This window comes from Mastigoproctus giganteus, chromosome 11 (genome assembly GCF_048544385.1).
Source record: "Mastigoproctus giganteus isolate SK-2022 chromosome 11, ASM4854438v1, whole genome shotgun sequence".
Taxonomy (NCBI): Eukaryota; Metazoa; Arthropoda; class Arachnida; order Uropygi; family Thelyphonidae; genus Mastigoproctus; species Mastigoproctus giganteus.
In genome coordinates this window covers 10,985,634-11,010,985 of record NC_143585.1, presented here as the reverse complement: position 1 = coordinate 11,010,985, position 25,352 = coordinate 10,985,634, and the positions used below count along the sequence as shown (strand labels likewise).

At 38.7% G+C, this 25,352-nt stretch overlaps 1 protein-coding gene and 1 pseudogene across 1 annotated transcript; both read left to right on the top strand.

The window, feature by feature from the left end:
• On the top strand, window positions 1-25,338 carry LOC150077703 (uncharacterized). Its single transcript, XM_090385214.1, has 5 exons — window positions 1-83; window positions 884-1,027; window positions 18,696-18,849; window positions 20,397-20,564; window positions 25,334-25,338. Exons 3-5 carry the CDS (start codon window positions 18,705-18,707, stop codon window positions 25,336-25,338), a joined length of 318 nt encoding a protein of 105 aa, XP_090241340.1. The 5' UTR covers window positions 1-83; window positions 884-1,027; window positions 18,696-18,704.
• LOC150077704 (U2 spliceosomal RNA) lies at window positions 2,353-2,466 on the top strand (annotated as a pseudogene).
• Window positions 25,339-25,352: the final 14 nt, after the last annotated feature.

The window sequence follows — 25,352 nt, the reverse complement described above, 5'->3', positions numbered from 1 at the left end:
ACGAAATGCTTCCACAAGTACATTTTCTTAATTTCTCTTCTGGTTTCGACTGCTGAGGAAGGTTTTACTGCTAATATTACAAGGTAAGAATTTTATGTAAATTTTTCTATGCTGTCCTTTATATTAGATGACAAGGAATTGCAGTTTTATCGAATTGTTTTCCTCTCTCCTGTAATAGAACTTGTCGAAGTTGTATAGTTTTTATTGTATTGTACTTTATTGTATTTTATTGTATCTTTATTTTCAGACACAGTCGCCTAATTAAAAGTGTTTCTCTTATTAGCTCATTATTATTCGGTCTGATTTCATTAATATTGTCTCAATTCTGTTTGTGTCAGTTCGTGAATAAAACATTCTTTGAAATAAATGAAATATTATTTTAGTAATGATATTTTTCATCACTTAAACGAATGGAATCAAATTTGGAGACAGCATCTTAAAAAAAAGAGACATTGAGTTTCTTGAAAGGGTCCAAAGACAGGCAACTCGAATGGTAAGGTCGTCAAAATGACAACCGTATGAGGAAAGACTCCGATTATATATGCTACAGAGCTTGGCATCCACGAACCTGAGAGATGACCTGATTGAGGTTTTTTAGGCTCTGAGAGGGATTAGTAAAATGAATAAAATTATAATTCTTACAGTTCTAAACAATTCGAGAACTAGGGGCCATAAATTCAAATTACAGGGCTTGAGGTTTAGATTACATTGTAGGAAGTTTGCTTTTAGCCAGTTAGTCGTTGATTGGTGGAAAAAGTTTCCCCGAGAGATATTTGAGGCTGTCCGTTTGAACAAATTCAAAAATCAACTGGATAGTCACCTGCTGTGTGATGAGGGACGCATATAATTTGTTTTCTTATCTACTTTTGTTTTCTTTTGCCAGTGCAACAAAGTCGGTTGATGCAATCAAGATATTAGAGATAAATGGACAACGGTCGAGGTTAGCTGCAGATGAAATCAGGAAGACAGATATATAGAGCACAAATTTGACATAGTTTGTGTGCAAGAGCCGTATTTCTCGAAACAGGTTAGTGGTTTGTCTCATAAGGTTATGTGTTACCCTGTTTCTGTTAAAATGATAGCTTCTACTGATTCTCCTCCAAAGGCAGCCATAATTGTGTTCTACAATGATCTTATTATTACTTCACTAGCAGGGGATCACTCCTCAAATGCAACCTGTGTGCTAGTTTCCTCTAAAACAATTTCATTCTATTTGGCCTCCCTCTATTGTTCCTGGTCAGAAAATGTGCAACAGTCTCTTCATCTATTGGACTGAATTTGCGTTAAATTTGCTTCTAAAAATTTAGTTATGGCTGCGGATTTGAGCGCGAAATCATTGACACGGAATAGTCTCCTCACTGATACCCGAGGAGAACAATTTCAGGAATTCTTCCTCTTGCATAACTTATGCGTACAAAACATACAGGAAAAACCGTTTACGTTCTCCACAACAAACGGGGAATCAAATATACATAGATGTAATGGTAATTCCTATAAAATGGCAGGAATAGACGTAACTTCTATAAAATGGCAGGAAAAATCTTAAATTGGGACGTAAATCCTGATTTGATAAATAGTGATTACAGGGCAATAACCTTTGAATTAAACTCTGAGTCCCAGCGGAACTTACCCCTAATCCAGGACCAGGATCTAAGGAGATTCTGTATGAATAAGGTAAATTTGAAAAAAAAAAAAACTTAAGGAGTACCTGCAGACCATATTTAATAACCAGGAAGCAGACAATATTTAATAACGTCAACAAAATTGAGAATATACAGGGTCGACAGATGTACCGCTGTTCTTCTTAGCAGAACTTGAAGCTGCCACAGCTACCAAATAACAAAAAGTGTCCAGGCATTGATCTCTTGGAAAACCAGCTAATCATGAAATTCCTTTTTATTTCCTTTTTATTTATTTTTTATTTTATTTTTTTTATATATTAATTATTATTATTTAGTTATTTATTTATTTATTTATTTTTTGTTTTTATCATTGTTTTGTTCGGATTTTTTTTTTTTTTTTTTTTTTTTGGCTGGTGCAGCATAAGCCATAGGCTTTCTTGCACCATGCGGCCGTTACTAATACTAATACTAATACTAATTCTATGAATTGCACCCAAACATTCTCCCATATATATTCAAAAAAATGCTTCTTAGAAAGCCTCTTTCCAGAATCTTGGAAACTGGCATCACTCAAAATCCTGAATAAACCGGCCAAGAAGAAAACAGATCTAAGAGCATATGGGCTAATATCTCTATTGGCGAACCTCGGCAAGTGCTGTGATCGGATGATTGCATTTAGAATCCTGAAGAATTTACAGGAAAATAACCTGTGTTCTATCAATCAATATGGATTTAATCTCGGCCTTATGGCTTAGATCTTAGTGTAGTGTCTGTTCTCGTTAGCTTAATATCTAATATGGATTTAAGAAAGGACATTCAATAGAAGATGCTATTGCAACTCTGCGTAAATATTACAAGACTCACAGAGCAAATATGTCTTGCAGTGTTCACTGTCTTTGAGGGTGCTTTCGATCCCCTTTGGTATGGGAGCTCCCTCGGGTAATTTCGAAAAGCAAAATGTGACTAGTACACGTACCAAGTAATGCGTTCTTATTTTAAGGACAGGAGAATCAAAGTTTATGCAAGGCACCTTGAATATAGTACAACTGTTTCTAGAGGATGCCCTCAAGGATTAATATTGGGGCCTCTCCTCTGGAACGCAGTATTGGACCGGTGGCTGACGAGAGACAACAATGGATATATTAAAATAGCATACGCGCATGACCTGGTGGTTGGAGTGACGGGTAGGTCAAGAACCGTAATGGAACAATGTATTCAACTTCCATATGTTTATCATACCAAATATTTAGGGATGACAATCGATGATAAATTAAGTTTCCTTACCCATGTTTCCAACATTGCAGTTAAAATTTTTAACTTCACTGCTCTCTTTGGTTCGGATTACACGAAAAGAATGAGGACTGAACAAAAAAACCTTGTTATTATATTACAGAAATATTTTTCTCCCCATCGTCACATATGCTGTAGGAGTGTGGTTTTGGGCAGCTAATAAGTCCAAATTAAGACAAAACTACATTCACTCCAGCGAGAAGCACTTTTGTCCTTCCTACAAGCTTCCAGGACTGAATCGAATAACGCACTTCAGGTCATAAGCGGATACTTTACCCTTGGTTCTAGTTGTTATCTTCAGGGAATAACGTATGAACTGAAAAAGGCGTTTCTACCAAAATTTTGGAAATTGAATCGAATCCTGCAAACAGCTTAATTAAGAGATACGACGTGTATGGGAAAAATTGATACAAATTTTCAACTAAGATGGACCAGTACTATGCATGGTGAAGTTACCACGAATTATATTCAACGGGCTGACTGGTAAAATACGCGACGTGGCAGCTCGATTTTCTTCAGTTATGCCAACTACTTATCTTTCGACAGGCCACGACGCGCTCAGGGCTAAACTATTCGATGGAGGACTTGAGCAGAACCCTTACTGCTCCTGCGGAGACTCGAAACATGAAAGCATGTGTTACTATATTGCCATAATGACAATGAAAGACGAGAAATGCTGGAAAAATTACCCACGCTTACAGAGGACAATGTTAACCCTCTGGTGGAAACCTGAGATATTTTTCCTGCCTTACAACGATTTTCAGTGGCAGCATTTAAGAAAAGGATCGAACTGAGGGCCCTTCTCCAAGAACAAATGTAAAAATATGACTCAGTATATAAAATAGTAATTAAATTCAATTTAATAATTGAGATTTATAAATATTCTCTGATATTCTAATGTATTATAAAGAGATAATACGTGGGGGTTTAGAAACCTTCGTAACGTGATCTACAAAAAACATCAGAACGAAAATGAGGTTTTAATTTAAGTTGTCTGCATATTCAATAATTGACAATGTGAAATTTCATTCCCGTAGTTTATCGTACACCACAGGTGGAGCCCGGAGTCTGAGGAAGGATGCTATGGTTGAAAAAGTGGAGTATCGAGTAATGATCAAGTTCCTGCATTTGCAGGAAAAGAAAGTTCAGGAAATTGAGGAAGAAATTAAAGCTATGTATGGGCAGAATTGTCCATCCTATGACGCTAAAAAAAGTGGAAACGGGTGTTCCAGTGTGGTCGTACGAGTGTCTTTGACGAGCCAAGAGAAGAAAGGCCATCAACATCCACAGAAAGCGTGACGGTTCCAAAGGTTGAGAGCAGCTGATGTTGAGTGACAGATGTGTGACTATTTATTTCAACACACATGCAGTGGGAATTAGTTATGGGTTTGCCTACAGCATTCTACATTCGACATTATCTGTGCCATATAAACTCTGTGGAAACAAACAGTATCACTATGAAAGCCAGAAAAAAAAATTATTTGTTTCAAGTATTGTGCTGGGTTCTGTTGGGTGTCCTAGCTTTCGGCCGCATGGCCCCCTGGTGGAACCCCACATTGCCCGCTGTTGACACGTAATTCTCTGGCTAGCCTCCTCCAGGCCGCCTGAGCTTCCTGGAAAGAGACCAATTAAAAAAAAAATAATAAGATATAGGATACAGGGAGTACAGGATGTATCGGAGAGGGTAAAGGAAAGGAGGTATAGACAGGCGAAGGAGTATGTATGAAAAAATTCAATCGACCTGAGTGTCAAGTTCAGTAGCTAGAAGTAGTCACAATCTAGGTGAAGATGTTCACAGTTGAGTTAATACAATCGAATCTGGACGAATCTGAGGTGGAGATGTTCAGTATATGAGAAAAGGGTGTTGATCAATGTGCATTAGTTCCAGGACGTTGTACCGGTGATCTACTTCTGGTGAAGAGATCATTGGCGAAGACAGAGAAAGCGTGGTACTGGTCTTCCTCATTGATCAGAAAAGGTTCACTTCCTCGAGGCAAGGTATGTATTTTTGTTATGAGAAAAGTTCGCAGATCCTCGTAGAGCGGGAAAACACAAAATAGGTAATCCCATTCTTCGTTTTCACCACAAAGACAGCGAGGATCATCCACGACATTCATAGAGGCAAGTTTGTAATTTATGGATCCATGGTCTGTAATTAGGAAAGTGGCATATAACCCTGGGCTGTACCATGCTGGAGCTTTAGGATAGATCTGGTCTATTTGAAGTAAGAATTTTTTAGTGATGGAGTCTTTGGGGGTGATATTCCAAATATTTTACCAAGCGTTAAGAAGGTAGACTGCAAGGCGCTTTTTCTTCTTTGATGGTGTTTTCTGGGTTTGTACTGAAATCCAGATTGGTGGTAGGGAGTCCCTTTGCGAGTCGGTAGTGCACGCCTTTGCGAATTATCTGCAGGTCCAGAGGAAGAACTCCTGCCAAGACTTGGAGCGCTGGGTTGCTTACTGTGCAGCAGGTACGAGTGATAGTGAGAAAGATATTATGCTGAATGGAGGTGACTTTCCTTTGGTTACGAACAATGAGTGCACGACGATACAAGACACCTGCACAGTAGGTTATAGTGGGAATAAATACAGCTTTGTATAGCATTTGCAGTGAGTGGCGATTTAGGCCCCAATCACACCTGCTATCCTCACTACCATTGCCGTGTAGTTCCTGACTTTGCGATGAAGCTAGTCTAGATGCGGTTTGCTTCTAGAGTCGAGAATTATCCCAAGGTACCTCATCTCAGTTGCCAGTTTGATGGTTCTACCAGTAATTTTAATCTGCGGCGGCCTGCTTATTTGAAGGGTTTCTCTGAGTAGATTTGAAGTAGTTTACTCAGTGGATATATGGAGTTTATGGAGGCTGGCTCACTCGTGTAGCTTTGTAAGGGCTTCCTTTCCAGGGAACCTGTGGAGTTTCCAGTGACTGTCAGTAGCAAGTCGTGTGCGAAGGCTTGGTTGGAAACATCCCCCAGGTCTAGGTTCAGGAACTCATCCATGACCACATTCCATAGGAAAGGGCCAAGGACAGAACCCTGGGGTCAGCATCTGTAGACATTTTTGGAGACTTCTCGATCGGCATTTCTGACTGTAACACTTCTGCTGTGCAGATAGTCCTGTATGCAAAAGATTTGCTGGAACGCTAGCTTCTCTGAGTCTTCGTAGTATGCTTGGACACCAGAGCAAATCAAAGGCTCCGGCGAAATCCATTGATATTACTAAGAAGTATTTGGTAGCTGAATTTTTGACAGAATCCACGAGCTGTCGAAGAACATCTTCTGCTGAACGGCCTGCCCGAAAGCCGAACTGATTTGGGGACTGGAGATTTGCATTTTTATAGTGTTTTTCCAATCTGGATAAGAGAAGACGTTCAAATAGTTTGCTTAAACCGGAAAGGACTGCTATGGGACTATATGGCTGCTCTGGTGGCTTACTTGGGATCTTCAAAATGAGGCGTAGTTGGCCTCTTTCCAGACATCCGGGAAAAATCTAACTTCCAGACAATGGTTGTACGGGCTGAGAAGGAAATTTGATTGCGTCTCTGCAAGCTTCCTAATTACTTCTTCTTCAATGAAGTCTAACCCTGAGCTTTTTTTTTGTTTTTTGTTTTGCCAATGGAGAGTTTTAATTCATCTAAGTCGAAAGGCTGTATTCTACATGAATATCTGCACATTGTAAGACACAAAGTCTTACAAATTAAATTAAATGTCTATATAATTTATGATAGAACGCTAGATTGAGTGATATTATAGACCTTACAAGAAAACACTTAAAGTCACAAATATTGTTTAAGATAATGGGTCTCGCGCTAATGGAATTAATTTAAGAGAAGGTTAAATTTAATGTACAAGCAAATATACCTTGAAGATAAACATTAGAAAGAGATATACGATCAGCGCCCACTACCTGAAGCAGCAAGTGAAGATATCGAGACGGAACAGTGGGGGGTTAATTGATGGCATGGCAAAAGGGACGGAGTGCTCCAGAGATTACAATAGGGGTAACAGGTGTAAGCGTTTTTGTTGACTGCAAACAGAGCGGGTGTGGTCATTTTAAAATAAGGCGAGACGAATCAAGAAAATGGACGCAGGTGTTTTCTGGATGATACTGAGCTCCGAAATTTCGATCACCTTCCAGAATATTCGAGAATTCTCTAGAAACGGAAGTCCTCTCTACACCGGAAGGGGCTCGACCATCGTGTCATGGGTCATAGGCAAATGAGAATGGAGACGATGATGGTCAGATAGAAATGATTGGTCGAGGAAAGGAGGGCCGTTACGAAATTTTGGGAAATAAAGGGGGAAGAGCGCACGCAAACGAGAGCGATAAAGTTTTTTTCGGGAATGATAAAGTTTTTTTTGGAGGGCGAGAAAGGTGTTTTTGGAGAGATAGGCTCAGGAAACAGTCCCCGGAAGTAATCCACTAGTAGAACCAGTTATGGTGAGTTGACTAAGTTCTGATAGTTTTAGTAAAGTATTGCTAAGTTACTGTAAAGGGAACTTTCTCGAGATGGAACATAGAAGTCCTAAAGCGTCCACCGAGAGATATTTTTAGGAGGACAGCGAGATAATGCATGCTTATGGAAGAACACTGGACCGTCCTGTAGCCTACAGAAAGAAATAAAGTAATGGGAAGCGACTCCTGCTGAATGATCCTGCACAGCAAGGAAGCATATGATACCAGGAATGATTGGCAAAGCGAATAGTGTCCCTGGCAGAAGTTAGCAGTCCGGAATCGGAGAAGAGCGTTTCCAAACCAATGGTGGACCACGATGCAGAGCGGAAAGTCACAGGCCAAACATTGTATTAGCGGTAGGATCCAAATCCCCAGAAGTAAGTGGTTAAACAACGAATTTACCTCTATGTAATTGCAAAGAACTGCAGGGAAGGTAAATAAATATTAAGTGAGATTTAGGGAAGCATACAGTTAATTCAATGCATGTTGTATAGATAAGTAAGGAAATATCATAGAAATAGTTTAATGAAGGATGGTTTACAGTTGTGGTCTATTTACTGATCAATTAATGGAGGAAAAGTAATAAATTTGGACGGGTTAGCCTATAGAGCAGGTACAGTTGTATGTTATTTATATAATGTCACTGATGTAGAGAAATTAGTCGCTAAATGCTGGAGTTTACCTGAGGGAGTGAAGAAATAAATAATCCCATGTATATTTCATTAACATGTAACTTTAAAGTGTTGGGGTGAGAATAGAATAGAATAGTTTGTAAAGTGGACATTAAATTCCAGAAGAAGAATTGTATCAACCATGAAGAAGAATGTAGGATTGTGCTAGATAGGTATGAAAAAATATATATATATATAAAAATGTCAATTGTAATTAAGAAGAGTTAAGTTAAACTGATTGTACGAGATGTTAGTGGGCCAATAGTAAGAAGAAGATGATGGATGGGAGAGCCTAATGACCAGGAACGTAATCCATGCCAATGTACCTATATATGAAGTGAATAATGTGTAATGAATTGCTTGATCTTTTATTTGTAATTATGTATAATAAACTAATTGTATTTAACTTAATGCAAATGGTGTTTGGTCATTTCTGAACACACAGCAATATCCAAAGGAGGAGTGCACTAATATAGGAACTCCCACAGGATCGGAATTCTTCTGTGAGATAACAAGTCAGATGCAAAGTGGGGTATAGTAAGAATATAAATAATAATAAATACAATAGTAATAATATAAAATAAATAAATAAATAATAAACATATATATATAAAACCCCACCCCCACAACATGTTTAAGATCTCCTCAGGGTTCAAAGATTGCTAACACCTTTTCAGAAGCAATACTACAGAAATATTTTGCAAACGTTAGGCGATACTTGGAAGGTTAAAAGGCGTGGAATAATAAACAAAGTTGTCCGTCTTCTCTCAGACAATGTATGGAGTCACATGGCCGTTGCCACCACCAAATTTGTTGTCCAGTGCGACTTCGAACTACTGTAGCACCCACCCAATATGCCTAACCTAGCACCGTCAGACTTCTTGTTTCGAAAAATGGAGAAACCATTGCGTGACAATTCTGAGGACACCTTTCTCTACGCCTCAATATTTCTTATTATTCTCTTCCCCCCACTTGACTTTCATAACCCCTAACTCTATTTTTTTTTTTTTTTTTTCATGTATAGGTCCTGTCACTGAATGTTCAGGCAATTAGGTGGCAGGATCTGCTAGAGAATAATGGACATCCCTCAATTACCTCCTAGCTGTGTGTGCGGGCAACGTGGGATCCAAAGACTTCTATGAGCAAGGCTTTAAATAACGGATCCATAGATGGGAAAAATGTGTTACTATACATAGAGAGTACATAGAACAGGATTAAAGTTCTTCTGAAGTTTTACTTTTCTAGGGCTATTATTTCTAGATAAGGGTACGAAAATTTTGATAGCCCCTCGTATAACATAGGACTATACAAAGGCAATAGGAAGCCGTTTTGTGAATATTCATGATGATAGTCCTGTGAACAGATGCACATGGGGAAGGATTACCTCAGTACAGTAGCGTGCACCGGTTACAGTACCGCCTTCCAGTATCTAGAGTTGTGTATGTCCATCCAAGATAACGCCTTCCCAGAGGAAAATACCTCGACCGCCATATCGATCCCTTTCAATGATGTTTGTGTGGTGATTCCGTGTGCCAACCTCTCGCCAGATTAGATGACGTCCAGAATCGCTGCTGAAACTGAATATACTCTCATCAGTAAAGGTTTTGTGGTTATAACCACTAGAAATAGTGTTGGTCCTTAAGTTTTGCACACCAGTGTATTAAACTTGCAAGATTCATTGCTTGAGTGTTGGCTAATACTTATATATTGGTCATTATATAAATAATATTGGAATTGTTAATATTGTGCTAGTTTTGGGCCTAGTTTCAGGCTTGAATATTTTTTATCTTATTGATCCTGAGATCTTCCTCTTTGGTTATTTTAAAGACCAATAAATTACTTAATTTTGTGAATTTTTGCGGCGCCCCTACGATATAGGAATGGAGATATGAAAATCTCATAAATTAGATTCTCAGTAGCACTCAATTTTCATCCAGGAACTAATGGGAGAACTTCATGTTAAAAATTGGAAAAGAGTATCTTAGAAGGGAATAAGATAAAATAAGAGCCATAATATATATTTTGAGAAGTCTTAATAAAGGATGGGTAATTAAAGAGATACTAAAGTTACAAGTAGAAGTGCTAAAGCAACACAGAAAGTGGTGGAAGATGGTCTTTAGTATAGGAGTGGATATTATTGATAAGATTGGTAGAAACAAAAGACAAGAAACTAAAGGAATCATTTCCTAAATAACTGTAGCATGGATTACGGAGATGGGAAGTTGGGATTTAATCCCAGGCAAAATGTAATTATGTCCTAATAGAAGAAATTCTACTATATAGGAGTTATATACCATATTTTACTTTACGAAGACAAAAATAAATATGCTAAGAGTAAGTTGAATATAGAATTTTTTCTTTTTCAGGACTAGGATAGGACACAATAACAATACCAGACAAGGGTTGACAAATGTACTTTGAGTGCCTTCTTGTTTGTTTTCTTGTTGGGTTGTACTACATGACATGTAGTACAACACAACCTATTTTCTTCCATGACATGGCAGAAAATAGTTCTGTGAACTATGAATTGCGGACATAACTGAACTAATTGTGAGTATTAAAAGAGAAAACAACATTGAGACCTTCTATTGAGATTTGAACCCTGCAGAGATGGTAACCTGGACAATACGGATTTGGACATCACGGTAGCAGTCTCATTGTGTCTGCTAAGGCTAACAGCGATTAGAGATTGTTTTCAGAGTATTTCGTTGGAAAATACAGATGGTGGCGAAGGACTTGAGAGATTAACATGTGGAGGACACATTTTAAGGGTTAAGAACTCAGGTTTCTACACATGTTAAAGACATGTGGGAAGTGAATAATGTGAAAAGTACAACGTTAGGGTGAAGGCTGCAATCGCATTGTGGTTGTCAGCCTCTCAAGTTTGCGGCGGTGGTCTCTTGCGACTGCCTGGCGCAAGTATCCTTTCAATGTAAATATGTAACTTTTAATTAATGGTATTTTATGTAAACTTGTTCCGCAAAAATTCCGAGATATGTAAATAGAATATTGATCTGAGTAGTACTGAGCTGAATTTGTGCACATGTTTCCACTGGTATTTTTTTTTTTTTTTTTTTGCTTGGTTTTTTTTGCGAGGTTTGGGCAATCTGGAGAGGAATTGTTGGCACCAATCTCGCACCCACTGGATGCTACATCGGTGGGTGCGGGATTGGTGCAATACAGCACACACAGAAAGAACAGTAGACTCACAAACTAGTCGAGGTCTGCCACAGTATAAGAGTAGTTGTAGCCCACCTCCCCGTGGTGTAGACGGACATTGGGCAGCCTTTCCAGGTGACAAAGAGGGTGCCGTCCTAAAAGAAGATAATTTACATGCCTACACGTTGCCTACATGTAATTTATAATTTACATGCCTACATGTACACGTTGTTGAGCATGGTGGATAGCGAGTTCATTGCTAGAGAGAACCATAGTGGGCTCAAGGCATCTCTCTGAGAAATTCTGATGTTCTCGACCTCGTTGGTGCTACTCCATTTCTCTATAGTTGTCTTTAGGAAGTAGGCATTACCGGATTGGCTTTGTAGATCTTTTGTGTCTTAATTAGCCAGCTATGAGGCACGGAATCGAAGGTCTTACGGTAATCGATGTAGCCTGCGTACATGTTGCGTGGCTTCTTGTAGGCTTGCTCTGTAACCGGGCACTATAGTTAATTGTTCTTTGTATCCTTTGCTCAATCTTCATTTGCATCCTTTCTGCTGTTCGGCCATTATGTTCTGGCTTTCCAAGTAGTCTGATATCTTCTTGGTTATGCAGCTGGTGAGGATCTTGTCTAGTGTTTGGAGACAGGTGATTGCCGTTTATTCAGATATATGTTTCTTTAAGTGAGAAACTCTAGGAACAGTCTCTGGGGGAGAAAGACAGATGTATGGGCCAATAGAGAAGACAAACCCAAGGGTCAGTTAGGCACGACCATGGCCCGGCAGAGATAAAAGAAGGGTGGCAGGGAGGAGACTGGGAACCATCTCCTGACCCACCAAGTGATAGGGAGTTAAAGTGAATCTGGTAAGAGCACCCTATTGAGACCCCCAGGTGGCGTTGGCAGCGGAGCTGAAGGTCATAGCTCTTGTCCTGAAGTGTCATAGATCCCGAAACAGAATCCATCCGGGAAAATTCATGGAAGGACTAAATCAAGTATGTTCTGTGGTTGTGGTAGAGTCCCATGCCTTGTGAAGAGGTCTTGGGCCAGTTTTGAAAATGCAGCATAGGTTTCCTCTGATTCCAGGAGATATTGTTCCCAGAGTCTCGGGATGAATCGAATTTTTGATATCAGAATGCACCGAAGGTCCCAGTATAATGGGCACTGGTACATCAGATGCTCCTATGATTCGTGTTCACCACAGGAACAGAACAGATTGTCGGTGAGGCCCAGGGTGATAAGTCTTCCCCTGATGGCGCCGTTTCCAGTCAGTAGATAGGTTGTCAGGAGACCTGGGGTGAACCAGGTTGGTGACTTTGGGTAGATTGTCCAAATGTCCGGAATTACTTTTTCGGTTGTGGTCCCTTTATCTGTGGCCATCCTGTGTGGATGGTTGCGGTATTGATATTTCTTGGGACTGACACCAGATATCGCCACCAGCGGCCTCGGCCTTCACTTCGACAGACGGCGAAGTGAAGCTACTTTTGCGATGTTTTTATTATTCTTCTTTTATTTATTACCATTATTATTATTATTATTAGGAGCTTATAGCACGGATGTTAGAGTCGGGAAGCTATCCTACAAATTTACTTTGTTTTAAGATAATTCCTATATATAAAAAGGGACCACCAGATGACTTTTGCAATTACAGACCAATAACAATACAGTCAGTTATTAATAAGATAATAGAAAATTATATATTTTCCCATATAAGCAAATACTTACATCAATATGGGCTGTTAAACTACTCTCTATTTTCATATCAGAAGGGCAAGAGCACACAGACATTATTAGAGAATTTAATACACTCTTTTTTAATTTACATTTAAACAACAATAACCTCATAATGATTTTATTTATAGATTTTACAAAAGCATATGACTTAATTGATGTCCCAATGTTGCAACAAAAATTACAGAAATATGGTATTAGGGAAAGAATCAATCAACTCTTAGCATCTTATTTAACCAATAGAAAAATAACAGTAGAAATAGAAAATATAAAGGGAAAATCATATAATGTAAAGAGAGGAGTACCGCAGGGCACTCATGCAGGGCCAATCGTGTTCAACATCTATATAAATGACATATTCGAAGTAATTAAGAACTCCTTTATAAAACTTTATGCAGATCATATAATCTTATATAAAATAGGAAAGAACCTGACAAAAATGGCAAAAGATTTACAGCAGAATGTAATACATTTACAAAAATGGTTGCATGATAATAAATTGGCATTCAGCTTTGAAAAGACAAACTTTTTGGTAATTAGACCTCCTCATCAAACCCAGGACATTCATCCCTCTATTAAATTACATAAACATGAATTCGTACATGATCACAATTTCCAGAATTGCAAATCTCTAACTGTGGAAGAAGTTTCAAATCACTATTACCTTGGCTTATTGATTGACTACAGTCTAAGTTGGGCAATGCATATAACAAACTTGTACAAAACAAATTAGATTTTATATGTACTTTTTTTCTACATTAAGACCAAGTTAAATCTTAGAGCAAAATTTACCTTATATTATACATTAGTGTACTCCCGACTCAATTATTTAGTAGATGTATGGGCACGATCAAACAGGTGGGTATATGGGATATTTTAGGGTAACTAATAATAAGGATAGGTACATGTATACTTGCATGTATACCAATGCTAGAAGTATAGTAAATAAATTTGATGAACTTGAAGTGTTGGTCAAGACATCAAAGGCGGATATTGTTGGGATATCAGAGACGTGGTGTCACACAGATATAAGGAATGCTCAACTGGAATTCGGGGAGTACAACGTCTACAGAAAGGATAGACAGGATAAGAAGGGAGGAGGTGTTATGCTGTTAATAAAGAAAAACATAAAATGAAAAGAAGTGCATCCAGTTGGTATAGATGAACAGTGCACTGTTAACTCAGTTTGGTGTGACATAAGCATTGCGAAAACAAAAATTAGAGTACGAGTGTGTTATAGGCCTAATGACTCGAATGAGTACAATGAACAATTGTACAGAGAAATAGAGTGGGTTAGTAAATCGGAATGTCTTATAATGGGAGATTTTAACTTCCCAGATATTGACTGGAACTTCTGGGTTGGGCACTCATACACTAGTCAGAGTTTTGTGGATTTATTGGATGATTGTTTTCTGCAGCAGCATGTTCGAAAGGCAACCAGAGAAAGTAATACTCTTGATCTGGTTATCAGCAGTGATCATTCATGTATTAGGAATTTGGAAATAAAAGAACCACTAGGAGGCAGTGATCACAGTGTACTGAGGTGGGATTTACTTAAAGATTTAATTACCATCAGGGGAAAGGGAAAGGGTTTTTGCTTCCGTAAAGGCGAGTACAGTGGTCTCCGACAGTTTTTAAATTCTGTACAGTGGGATCAACTGACGATGTTACCAACAGTAAATTTTAAGTGGGAAGCATTCAAGGAATTAATCGTGGAGGCTACTAAAAGTTTCATACCTATTAAGAAATATTGTTCAAGGTTTAGGCCTAAATGGTTGTCAAATGAACTACTGAGACTCGTAACAGAGAAGAAAAATGCATGGGATGCATATAAATTATCAAGTGACTCAGAAGGCTATGGCAGATATAAGTTAATCTGTAATCAGGTCACAAAACAGGTTCGGAGGGCGAAGGCAGATTACGAGAAATCCTTGGCAAAAGATGCTAAGAAAAACAGCAAGGATTTCTTTACTTATATAAACTCTAAAAGGAAGGGGATGAATCTGATTGGTCCACTTGACATCGATGGTTCGACTGTTGATGATCCTGCTCAGATAGCAAACAAACTGAATGAGTATTTTGCATCTACATTCACACATGAGGAGTTATTAAGGTTTGAAAATGGTAGAAGGTTATCAAAGTGTAGCAGGGTGCTTAATGATCTTGTAATAACTGAGAGCAAAGTGGAAGAGAAATTGTTGAAGTTAAACGTAAGAAAAGCACCTGGAGTGGATGGGATCTATCCAGTTATATTAAAGGAGGAGGCAAAGCAACTAAGCAAACCCTTAGCCATAATTATAAGAGCATCCTTGGACTCAGGGGAGGTTCCCACTGACTGGAGATGTGCAAATGTATCCCCAATTCACAAAGGGGGATCGAAGGGTGACACGAGTAATTACAGACCAGTTAGTTTAACTTATGTTCCGGGTAAAATAATGGAGTCGCTGGTTAAAGATGCATTGTAGGATCATTTAGACAAGACTGCAGCAATAATTCAGACACAGCATGGGTTTGTTAAGGGAAAGTCTTGTCTGACAAATTTGATAGGATATTATGAAGTGGTTACAAAGGAACTGGACGCAAAAAATAATTTTGATATCATATATTTGGATTTCAGGAAAGCTTTTGACACTGTTGCGCATGGAAGACTATTGTACAAATTGGAACAGAATGGTATTAAGGGTAAGTTGCTACAATGGATAAAAGAATGGTTAAGTGGGAGAAGACAGAGGGTAGTAATCAATGGGCGCTGCTCTTCTTCGACTAATGTTATTAGTGGAGTTCCACATTGTTCGGTGTTAGGTCCACTGTTGTTTTGTATATTTATCAATGATATTGATGAAGGTATATCAGGCTTAATGTCGAAGTTTGCAGATGATACAAAGGTTGGCAGGGTTGTTAATGACAGTAATGGCAGTGTGCTACTGCAACAGGATCTAGATAATTTGGGCAGATGGACTAAGAAGTGGCAACTGAAGTTCAACCTTGACAAATGCAAAGTACTGCATATGGGTAAAAGTAACCCCAGAGAAACGTACCAACTGTGTGGTACTACACTTAAGGTGGTAGAAAATGAAAAAGACCTGGGAGTAATTGTGCAGTCAGATATGAAGTTCTCTGAGCAGTGTAGAAAGGCTGCCAGGGCAGGTCATGGGGTTTTGTCAATGATATATAGGAATATTGCTAACAGGGAAAAGGAGGTGATTATCCCTCTGTATAAGGCAATGGTCAGGCCACGCCTTGAGTACTGCGTGCAGGTCTGGAGGCCTCATTTTAGGAAGGATGTCGATTTACTTGAGCGTGTACAGAGAAGGGCAACAAGATTGGTGAGGGGAATGAAGGGATCCTCTTACCAAGAGAGGCTTAAGTTCTGCAAATTGCAGTGGCTGGAGACTAGGCACCTGCGCGGTGATCTGATTGAGGTATACAAGGCCTTGAATGGGTTGAGCACACTGAATTCTGATGGGATCCTTCCACTTGTTCAGATTACGAACCTAAGGGGGCATAAATTCAAATTAAGAAAAGACAGATGTAGAATAGATGTGCGGAAATTTGCCGTTAGCCAGCGGGTGGTTAATTGCTGGAACAAACTTCCATCTGTCGTTTTGGAAGTTGATAAGTTGAATAAATTTAAGGAGGAACTGGACAGGCATTTGGAGGGAATGGTGTGATTTTTTTTTTTTTTTTTTTTTTGGCTGATGCTGCATAAGCTCATACATTTGCTTTCTTGCATCAAATGCCACTACTACTACTACTACTACTACTACTATAACGGAAATAATAGTAATACACAACTTAATTAACAGGATTTTGAAACCATTAATGAGGGCAAACTCTTGGAATGACCTGAATAAGATAAGCAATTTTTGTTAAAATACAAAATACTGTATCCAGTTCAAAAACTGAAGTTAAATTTATTCCTAAAGAATCTTAACACTATTTTTGAAGAGTCGAATCTGCAAAGGAATGGCACACATAATTTAAGGAACCCAAAAGCAATTACTTTGCCTCACCCTAGGGTACTAAATAAATTTGTAGATAGGCACACAATTAATATAATAAACAACTTGCTGGCTTGTGTTGATTTCAGGCTCAGGAGAAGTTATCCCGTCTCCAAATTAAAATTCCTAATAAGAAGATTTTTGATACTCAATGATACAGTCGATTAAAATTACTATACAGATAAATTACTATCTCTGTTTACAGTGTGGAATGTACTATGAGTAGTGACTTCATTGTCTTTTCTGGTTGTAAAAGAATTTGTATACAAAACTGTTGTAAATGAAGAATTTCAACTTGTTGTCAAGAAATTCACTTTTCTTAACAAGTTCGTTTATTGTAAACATATTCTCTTGATAAATAAATTGTATTGTATTGTATTATTAGCCATATGGTGCAAGGAAACCTGAGGCTTATGCTGCACCAGTCAAAAAATAATTCTGAGTTTCCCTGAAAGAGAGATAGAGAGAGCTGAGGATCCCACAGTGTCGAAAGCTTCTGTAAGTATTTTATTTTATCAAAAGAAGCGCGCGCAACTCTCCAGTTATTATCATTATACCAGTAACCCAGCGTGATGCAGACGAGTTTGCTTCTGCGAAAGCTGGACTTGCACCCGGATCCATCAGGCTGGTAGTCCAGTGTCGTAACCACTGGGCCATCGCGCCCCTTATTATTACTATATATATATATATTTTTTTTTTCGTTTATTTAAACACCAGATTTTGTCCCTACACAGCTTGAAAGCAAAGAGGGCTTTATACACGTTACAGTGCACATATACAGGTGAACAGTAGTTATAAGACCATGGCAACATGCAAGTTTTACAGATCAATCTATCACTATCACCAGGATAATAGGAATACTTACAAATACAAATTCAGCTAAGACTGTATACAGTTTCGTAGAACTTTCACTAACACCTCTTCTGAAACAGCAACGGAAACTTTATTGTGCTTTTAACATGGAGTTTCCCTTTGGTGACTAAAGGTAAGCAACAATTACTGTGGGTGTTTTGTTGAAATGCCACAAAGTCTGATTGCTGATACGGCTCCCTGTGATGATTTCACACTGATCAGCGTCTCTTTCTATCTAGCGCATTTCATTGATCTCCTTACATTCTGGAGCGAACAAGTGACTTTTTTTAATCTGATCCTGACACGTGGATTGCAGATCTTGTTTTCATTTCCTAAAATTTCAGAGGTGTCCGATTATGAAGGAAATTTAGTGTAACAGGATAAAGGTCTGTCACAGGTAAGGAAGGCCTCCTATGCATCTGCCTTGGCTTGCTCTTTGTTTGTAGTAGTTCATAAGCTTCATTTGTCCTAGAATACCAACCATAATTGGTTATTATTCACTAGAATAACAAGAATGAAGTTGTGGAAGCCATTTATTGTTTGGTCATAAATGTTAGAGGAAGTTAATTTATTAAGAAATCTGCTTCAAGCTAGTTATACTTATAACGAGGGGATTTGATCCTTTCACGATTTGTTTCTTACATTGTCTTATTTTCTACCTTGAGTTCACGACGTTTTGATGGAAGACGGAAGGTGAAGTGGTCAAGGCGTTTTCTGGAAGTTCTCCTTGTACATGTAATAAATACTATTAAAGGGTCTTCGAATTTTCGTACTTAGGGTTTACTAAATGATGTTTGACAGGCACTATTTCCTTTACAGTTCCATATTTTTACTGCCCACAATTTCGTACTTTCATTAGATTTTATGCTACATTGTAGGAGCTCTCTTATTATCCTTCGTTTCTCCTTTTTCTTTAGATATCTTGAATGACATGCACAGGGATTTCCTACAGACCTCTAGAGGAGGACCATTTTCTATTCGGAACAGATATTGATAAAGAAGTGAAAGAAATATGCGAAAATCCCCGAATAAGAGAATTTTATGTTAAAAAGGTGCACGAAGTGGTTCCTGGTAAGTTATATAAACTTTTAAGAATTCAGAAAAAAAATACTGATTTAAATGAGTCTGATTGTGTTTGACATTACGTATATTTGATATCTGAGAGAGAGAGAGAGAGAGAGAGAGAGAGAGAGAGAGAGAGAGACTGTTCTTAGTAGATACGTATTAATTTTAGTATTTGTCCAAACAATTTTGGGCATTTATAATAAGTACACCCAAGTGTGCCTACAAATACACTGCCCTACCATTACTATCCATACGCCCCTCCATGGATGGGAAAACAGGTCCTATTCATGCAACACATCACAGAACCTGCTATATATATGCACACTGGGCTTCGAACAGACAATTACAAAAGTGAGCATGCATGATGACACGTTCAACAGAATTACCTCAACAAATGCTAGACACCAATTAAAGTGACGTAAGGAGTCGGAATCCTGGACTACAAAGCAGTGGAAAACAGTCCTATGGACAGTTCGCACTCTACCAGTCTGATGGCTGTTCCTGGGTGTGGCGAATGCCAGGGAAACAGTTCTCTCCTGATTGTATCCTCCCAACAATGAAGTTTGGCAGTGTCATGGTATGGGAACTCCTTTCATGGTTTGGCCTGGGCCCAGTCTTTATGGACAAACCATGAATGCCGTGAAATACCAGGACATTCTGGACAATTATGCACTTCCAACATTATGGCAATACTTGGGGGAAGGTCCATACCTGTATCAGCAAGACATCGCGTCATGCCATACTGCTTGGGTCGTAACAGAGTGGTTTTCGGACATGGGTGTTGAAAAATTGGATTGGTCAGCCCAGAGTGCTGATCTGAACCCTATCGAGCATCTCTGGGGTGTATTGGATCGTCGGATACGTGCACCTCGAGGTGGCCCGAAGAACAATGCAGAACTGGTGGCTGCGTTAAAGGCCGAGTGGAGGAACATATCACGTGAAATTTATAAAAAGCTAGTTGAGAGTATGCCGCGAAGATTTAAAGCATAAAAGCAAAAGGTTTCAGCACAAAATATTAAATGACACAATAAAAGCTCTTTTTCTGTCTCTTTAGAAGTGTCCGGATATTAATGGCAGGGCAGTGTATGTAAGTATACTAATATATTATTTCAGTATTCCAAAATATTTCAATTTTCAGCATATCCACAATTTCTTGTGGTTAATAAACGGATAATAATAATAATAAAATAATAATAATAATAATAATAATAAAAAAAACAGTGTAATGTGATTTCTAGAACTACTTTATTGATACTGATTTTAGTACCCTCTCAGATGCTGCTAGACTCCTGCAAAATGTCCAAAATGTGTCTCATTCAACGAAGTTTCGAAGCAATGGAAAGAGAAAGAAGTCAGATGAATTCAAATCGGAGGACGAATTTCCGTCTGAATTTAAAAGTGAAAAATTGGCTAACAGATACCACGTCATAGGACACTGCCTCACTGACAATTTTTAGCGTTGTCAGTGAGTCAATTATTGTTAATGAGTTATTTATTATGCAAGGCACCTCCGATATTCCATGTCGTTTATATTCGGTATTTTACCTCTCCAGACTTCCGTCCACAATGTGCCAATTTAGCGAATGGAAAGATGATCGTCTTCAGACGCCACGATGACCAAGTTCTTACTGAAGATGACCTGAAGAAAGCGGCAGAAGAATTGAGAGAGAACCCTGAGACAATAGATTTTCACATCCGAAAACTCAATGAAATGCTGCACGGTAAGTTTAGATCAATTTCCAGAATATTCAGATGCTTTATAAGAAAAGGTTTTTGAGGCTATTTTGATACAAAGAAGCAGTGCATAATTTTATTTCTGCAACTGCTGAAACAAGTCATATTATTCCCACCGTTTAAAAGGCAACTTATTCCAATGTTCTACAACACACTGTGTGAAGGTAAATTTCATAACCCAAACTGTTATATTTTATAAATTCAAAATTTAATAACCCAAGATGTGGTTCTTGTCTTACTCAGCAGTTAGAATGATTCTCCCACATTCGTTTTATTAACCTCACCAGTGAGAAAATTAAAGAAAATATCGTAAACCCTTTGTATACAGTGACCGTATTTGTTAATAGTTTATCCAATGCTTACATGTAAGTATTTTGGAAAATTATTAGTTTATTTTTGATTTGGTGCTAATACTGTATCATCTAACTTGTAGGTGATCCATCGTAGTGGAATTGCAGGGTGATCTGATTGAGGAGTTTAAGGATTTGAATGATTTGAGCAAGCTCACTGCTGATGGGATTCTTTCTCTTACCCAAATTAATCGTCTGGGGAGGCTCAAATTGAAATCGAGGAAGAATGGTTGCAAAAAAGAAGTGTGGAAGTTTGCCTTCAGAGAAAGGGAGGTTGATTGCTGGAACAAGTTTCCATCCGTTGTTATGGAAGTGGATAACCTGAATAAATTCTAGTAAGAACTAAGCAAACTATTGAGGGAACGAATATGTGAATTGCGAAGAGGTTTTTATATTTTATTTTATTTATTTATATATATATATTTTTTGGCTGATGCTGTATAAGCCTGTTTTTTGCATCATTTGCCACTATTACTAATAATAATTCGTATGGGTTTAAACTTGGGAGTTACGTATCTCGAAGATTCTAAATCACTTAGGTTGGCAGACAAATATTTGTGTTTAGCAAAATTTACTGTAACTTAAATATAATTTAAAACTAAATTTAAGCTAATTAAGTCAGATATAAAACCCTATGAATGTAATTGTCTAGCGTAGTAAACTTGATAGGGTAATATGTATTATTGCACTTAGATCTATGAGTCTACTGTAGTGTTCTAAAAATTGAATACTTTATTGAAGTAAGCATTAGTAGAGGCACTAATGCAAGAAAGCAAGTTTATACAGAATCAGCTAAAAAAACTTCCCATTTCACCTATCCATTCGTTACGAAAGTCAGCCCTGTTCTTCCTTGAATTTATTTAAACTATCAACTTGCAGAACAATAGATGGAAGTTTGTTCCAACAAGCAACCACCTGCTGGCTGAAGGCAAATTTCTGCATATCTGTTCTGCAAACATCCTTCTTCAATTTGAATTTATGCCCCCTCCGTTGGGTAATCTGAGCGAGAGGAAGAATTCCATCAGCATTCAGCTTGCCCAATCCATTCAAACTCATATAACACCTCAATCAGATCACCACGTACGTGCCTTGTCTCCAGACGCAGCAATTTGCAGAATTTAAGCCTTTCTTCGTAAGAGCAACCCTTTGTTTCGCTCGTCAATCTCGTTGCTCTTCCCTGTACTCGTTCCAGCAGCTGTACGTCCTTCCTAAAATGAGATCTCGAGACCTGCATGCAGTATTCAAGGTATGGCCTGACCACTGAGTTATACTGAGTTAAACTGAGTTATACAAGGAGATAATCACCCCCTTATCTCTGCTAGAAAGATGGGCTCAAAGTAGCGGGAGTGCTGCGGATAGGGGAAAAATGAAGGCGTGGTTCTACTTGGAATTACAGCCTTACAAAATGTGCTATTTGTGTAATATTTGAGGAATACATCAGAGCATGAGGAATTTAGGCGTGAACTCGGCGTTCTGAGAGAGAGGGAGGCTCGATGAGAGCATTAAGAACAGGGTGGATTCCTTCGAGTGAATTAAAGTGGAACTCATCAAGGTCTCAGTTGTCGAGCTCAAAGGCAGAGCTTACACTAGTGCATCAGGCAAGACAGCAGTAATACCTAAAGCAGAATTCGCTGGTCCCACAAAACGTAGATATTGTCGGATACTCTTTTGTCAAGGAAACTGGAAATAAATTCCGCAAAAACGATAGGTGGAATACACCAGGGTACTCTTGACAGGAGCAAAGTTAGATGACACAGTTGAGAAGATATTGGCACTAATTATATTAAGAGTAGGAGATCTGAGATCATTCACCAAATACGGAGGATGCGGAAAGATCAGGGAATGACCACCGCATATCCCCTCAGGGAATGACCACCGCATATCCCCGGAGCAATATGGCCTTAGTGGATAATGCTCCTAAAACCCAAATAACAAACAAACAAACATCTGAGAACATTAAAAAGTACAGGACAATAACCTGAAACATGAAAATGTTCTGCAAATCCGCCCAGACACTATAGAGAAAAGTACAGGAAAACAAGAGGTCTGTCAATCAATTTAGCCCTGAAGGAATGTGCTAGGCTCATGGGGTAGAGCTTTTCCAAGAATGGTCTGTGCGTGCTAAAAGGCGAGATTTATCAATATGATGGGATACATTTATATAGAAGGGGTGCAAAAAAGCCATCCAGGCAATGCTAGGCTGGTAAGAAAACCACAGGCACACATAAAAGTGATTCTTGGACTGTTTCTGTTGAACATGCAGGGGAACACAATGGGGACAGCATGGCATCGGCAAACAGGGGCAATTCTTTGAGTTTGTTGCTACACTGCCATAGTGCAGCAGCCAAGAAAACAAGGTATATAGGATTTCAAGCTTTGCTGTGGATCATTAAGGAATAAGTAAATACGTCGGTTGTATTAGGGTCACCCTGTGTGGAGAGGACGGCTACCCACGAGGGCCTTCCACCTGGTGTGTATAGCGTATACTATTTCTTGTCAAGTTACTCCGATCCCTTTCCCCCAACTCTGGGTTTGTAAAGGTTGTAACGCAATAAACACTCGATAAAGGCCAGAGGATGCTTGTGTTTATTGTGTACTCTGCGTCGCATTGTTTTGGGTTACACTGTTCTGATTTTCCTCAGGCCACTTAGAGACCCATGGAACAACACGATCCCCTGCTTCCATTTAGCACCAAAGGGAGGCGAGTGGGCAGTAGGGTGTGAAAGGTCGCTGGCTGCGGACTCTGGTCGTTATCCAGAAAAAAAAAAAAAAAAACCTCTGGAAGTTTTTATTGAAAGAGGAGCTCGTAGGTAATACGAGCTCGTCTTTTCTTCAAATTCATATTCGTAGGTTTCTTTTATGTCTGCCTTTATGTCATAAAAGTGAGTTATTGCAAGATCGTCTGTACAAGACTGCAGTAATAATTCAGACACAGCATACGTTAGAGAAAATTATTTTCTGATCAATTTGATTGGATACTACGATGTGGTCACAAAGGAACCGGTTGCAAAAAATAATTTTTATATCATATATTTGGATTTCAGGAAAGCTTTTGCCACTGTTGCGCATGGAAGACTATTGTACAAATTGGAGCAGAATGGTATTCAAGGTAAGTTGCTACAATGGATAAAAGGATGGTTAAGTGGGAGAAGACTGAGGATGGTAATCAATGTGCGCTGCTCTGCGTGAACGAATGTAATTAGTGGAGTCCCACACGGCTCGGTGTTGGGTCCACTGTTGTTTTGTATATTTATCAATGATACTGATGAAGGTATATCAGATTTAGTGTCGAAGTTTGCAGATGATACAAAGGTTGGCAGGGTTGTTAATGACAGTAATGGCAGTGTGTTACTGCAACAGGATCTAGATAATTTGGGCAGATGGGCTAAGAAGTGGCAACTGAATTTTAACCTTGACAAATGCAAAGTACTGCATATGGGTAGAAGTAACCCCAGAGAAATGTACCAACTCTGTGGTACTACACTTAAAGTGGTAGATAATGAAAAAGACCTGGGAGTAATTGTGCAGTCAGATATGAAGTTTTCTGAGCAATGCAGACAGGCTGCCAGGGCAGGTTATGGAGTTTTGTCAATAATACATAGGACTTCTTCTAGTAGGGAAAAGGAGGTGATTGTCCTTCTGTATAAGGCAATGGTCAGGCCAAGCCTTGAGTATTGCGTACAGGTCTGAGGCCTCATTTTAAGAAGGATGTAGATTTGCTTGAGCGTGTACAGAGAAGGGCAACAAGATTGGTGAGGGGAATGAAGGGATCCTCTTACCAAGAGAGGCTTAAAATCTTCAAATTGCAGTGGCTGGAGACCAGGCACCTGCGCGGTGATCTGATTGAGGTGTATAAGGCCTTAAATGGGTTGAGCACGCTGAATTCTGATGGGATCCTTCCACTTGTTAAGATTACGAACCTAAGGGGGCATAAATTCAAATTAAGAAAGGACAGATGTAGAATAGATGTGCGGAAATTTGCCTTTAGCCAGCGGGTGGTTAATTGCTGGAACAAACTTCCATCTGTCGTTGTGGAAGTTGACAGGTTAAATAAATTTAAGGAGGAACTGGACAGGCATTTGGAGGGAATGGTGTGACTTTTTTTTTTTTTTTTTTTGGCTGATGATGCATAAGCTCATACACTTGCTTTCTTGCATCACATGCCACTACTACTACCGCTACTACTACTACCCGCTTGAAAATCTATGTAATTTCGGTTTAATTTTTTCCATTCTCTTTTGCATTATAAAAGCATTAAACCAATTCCTCACTAACGTTTTTTAATAATTAATTAAAATTCAGATGTTTATTGCTGTTTCATGCCATCAGTGTAGATGAAAAGGGCATTGTCCCTGACACAACGGAATATGCTTTATTTTTGACAAATATTTTTTAATTTTTTCAAGTATGAACTTTTTTTCTCCT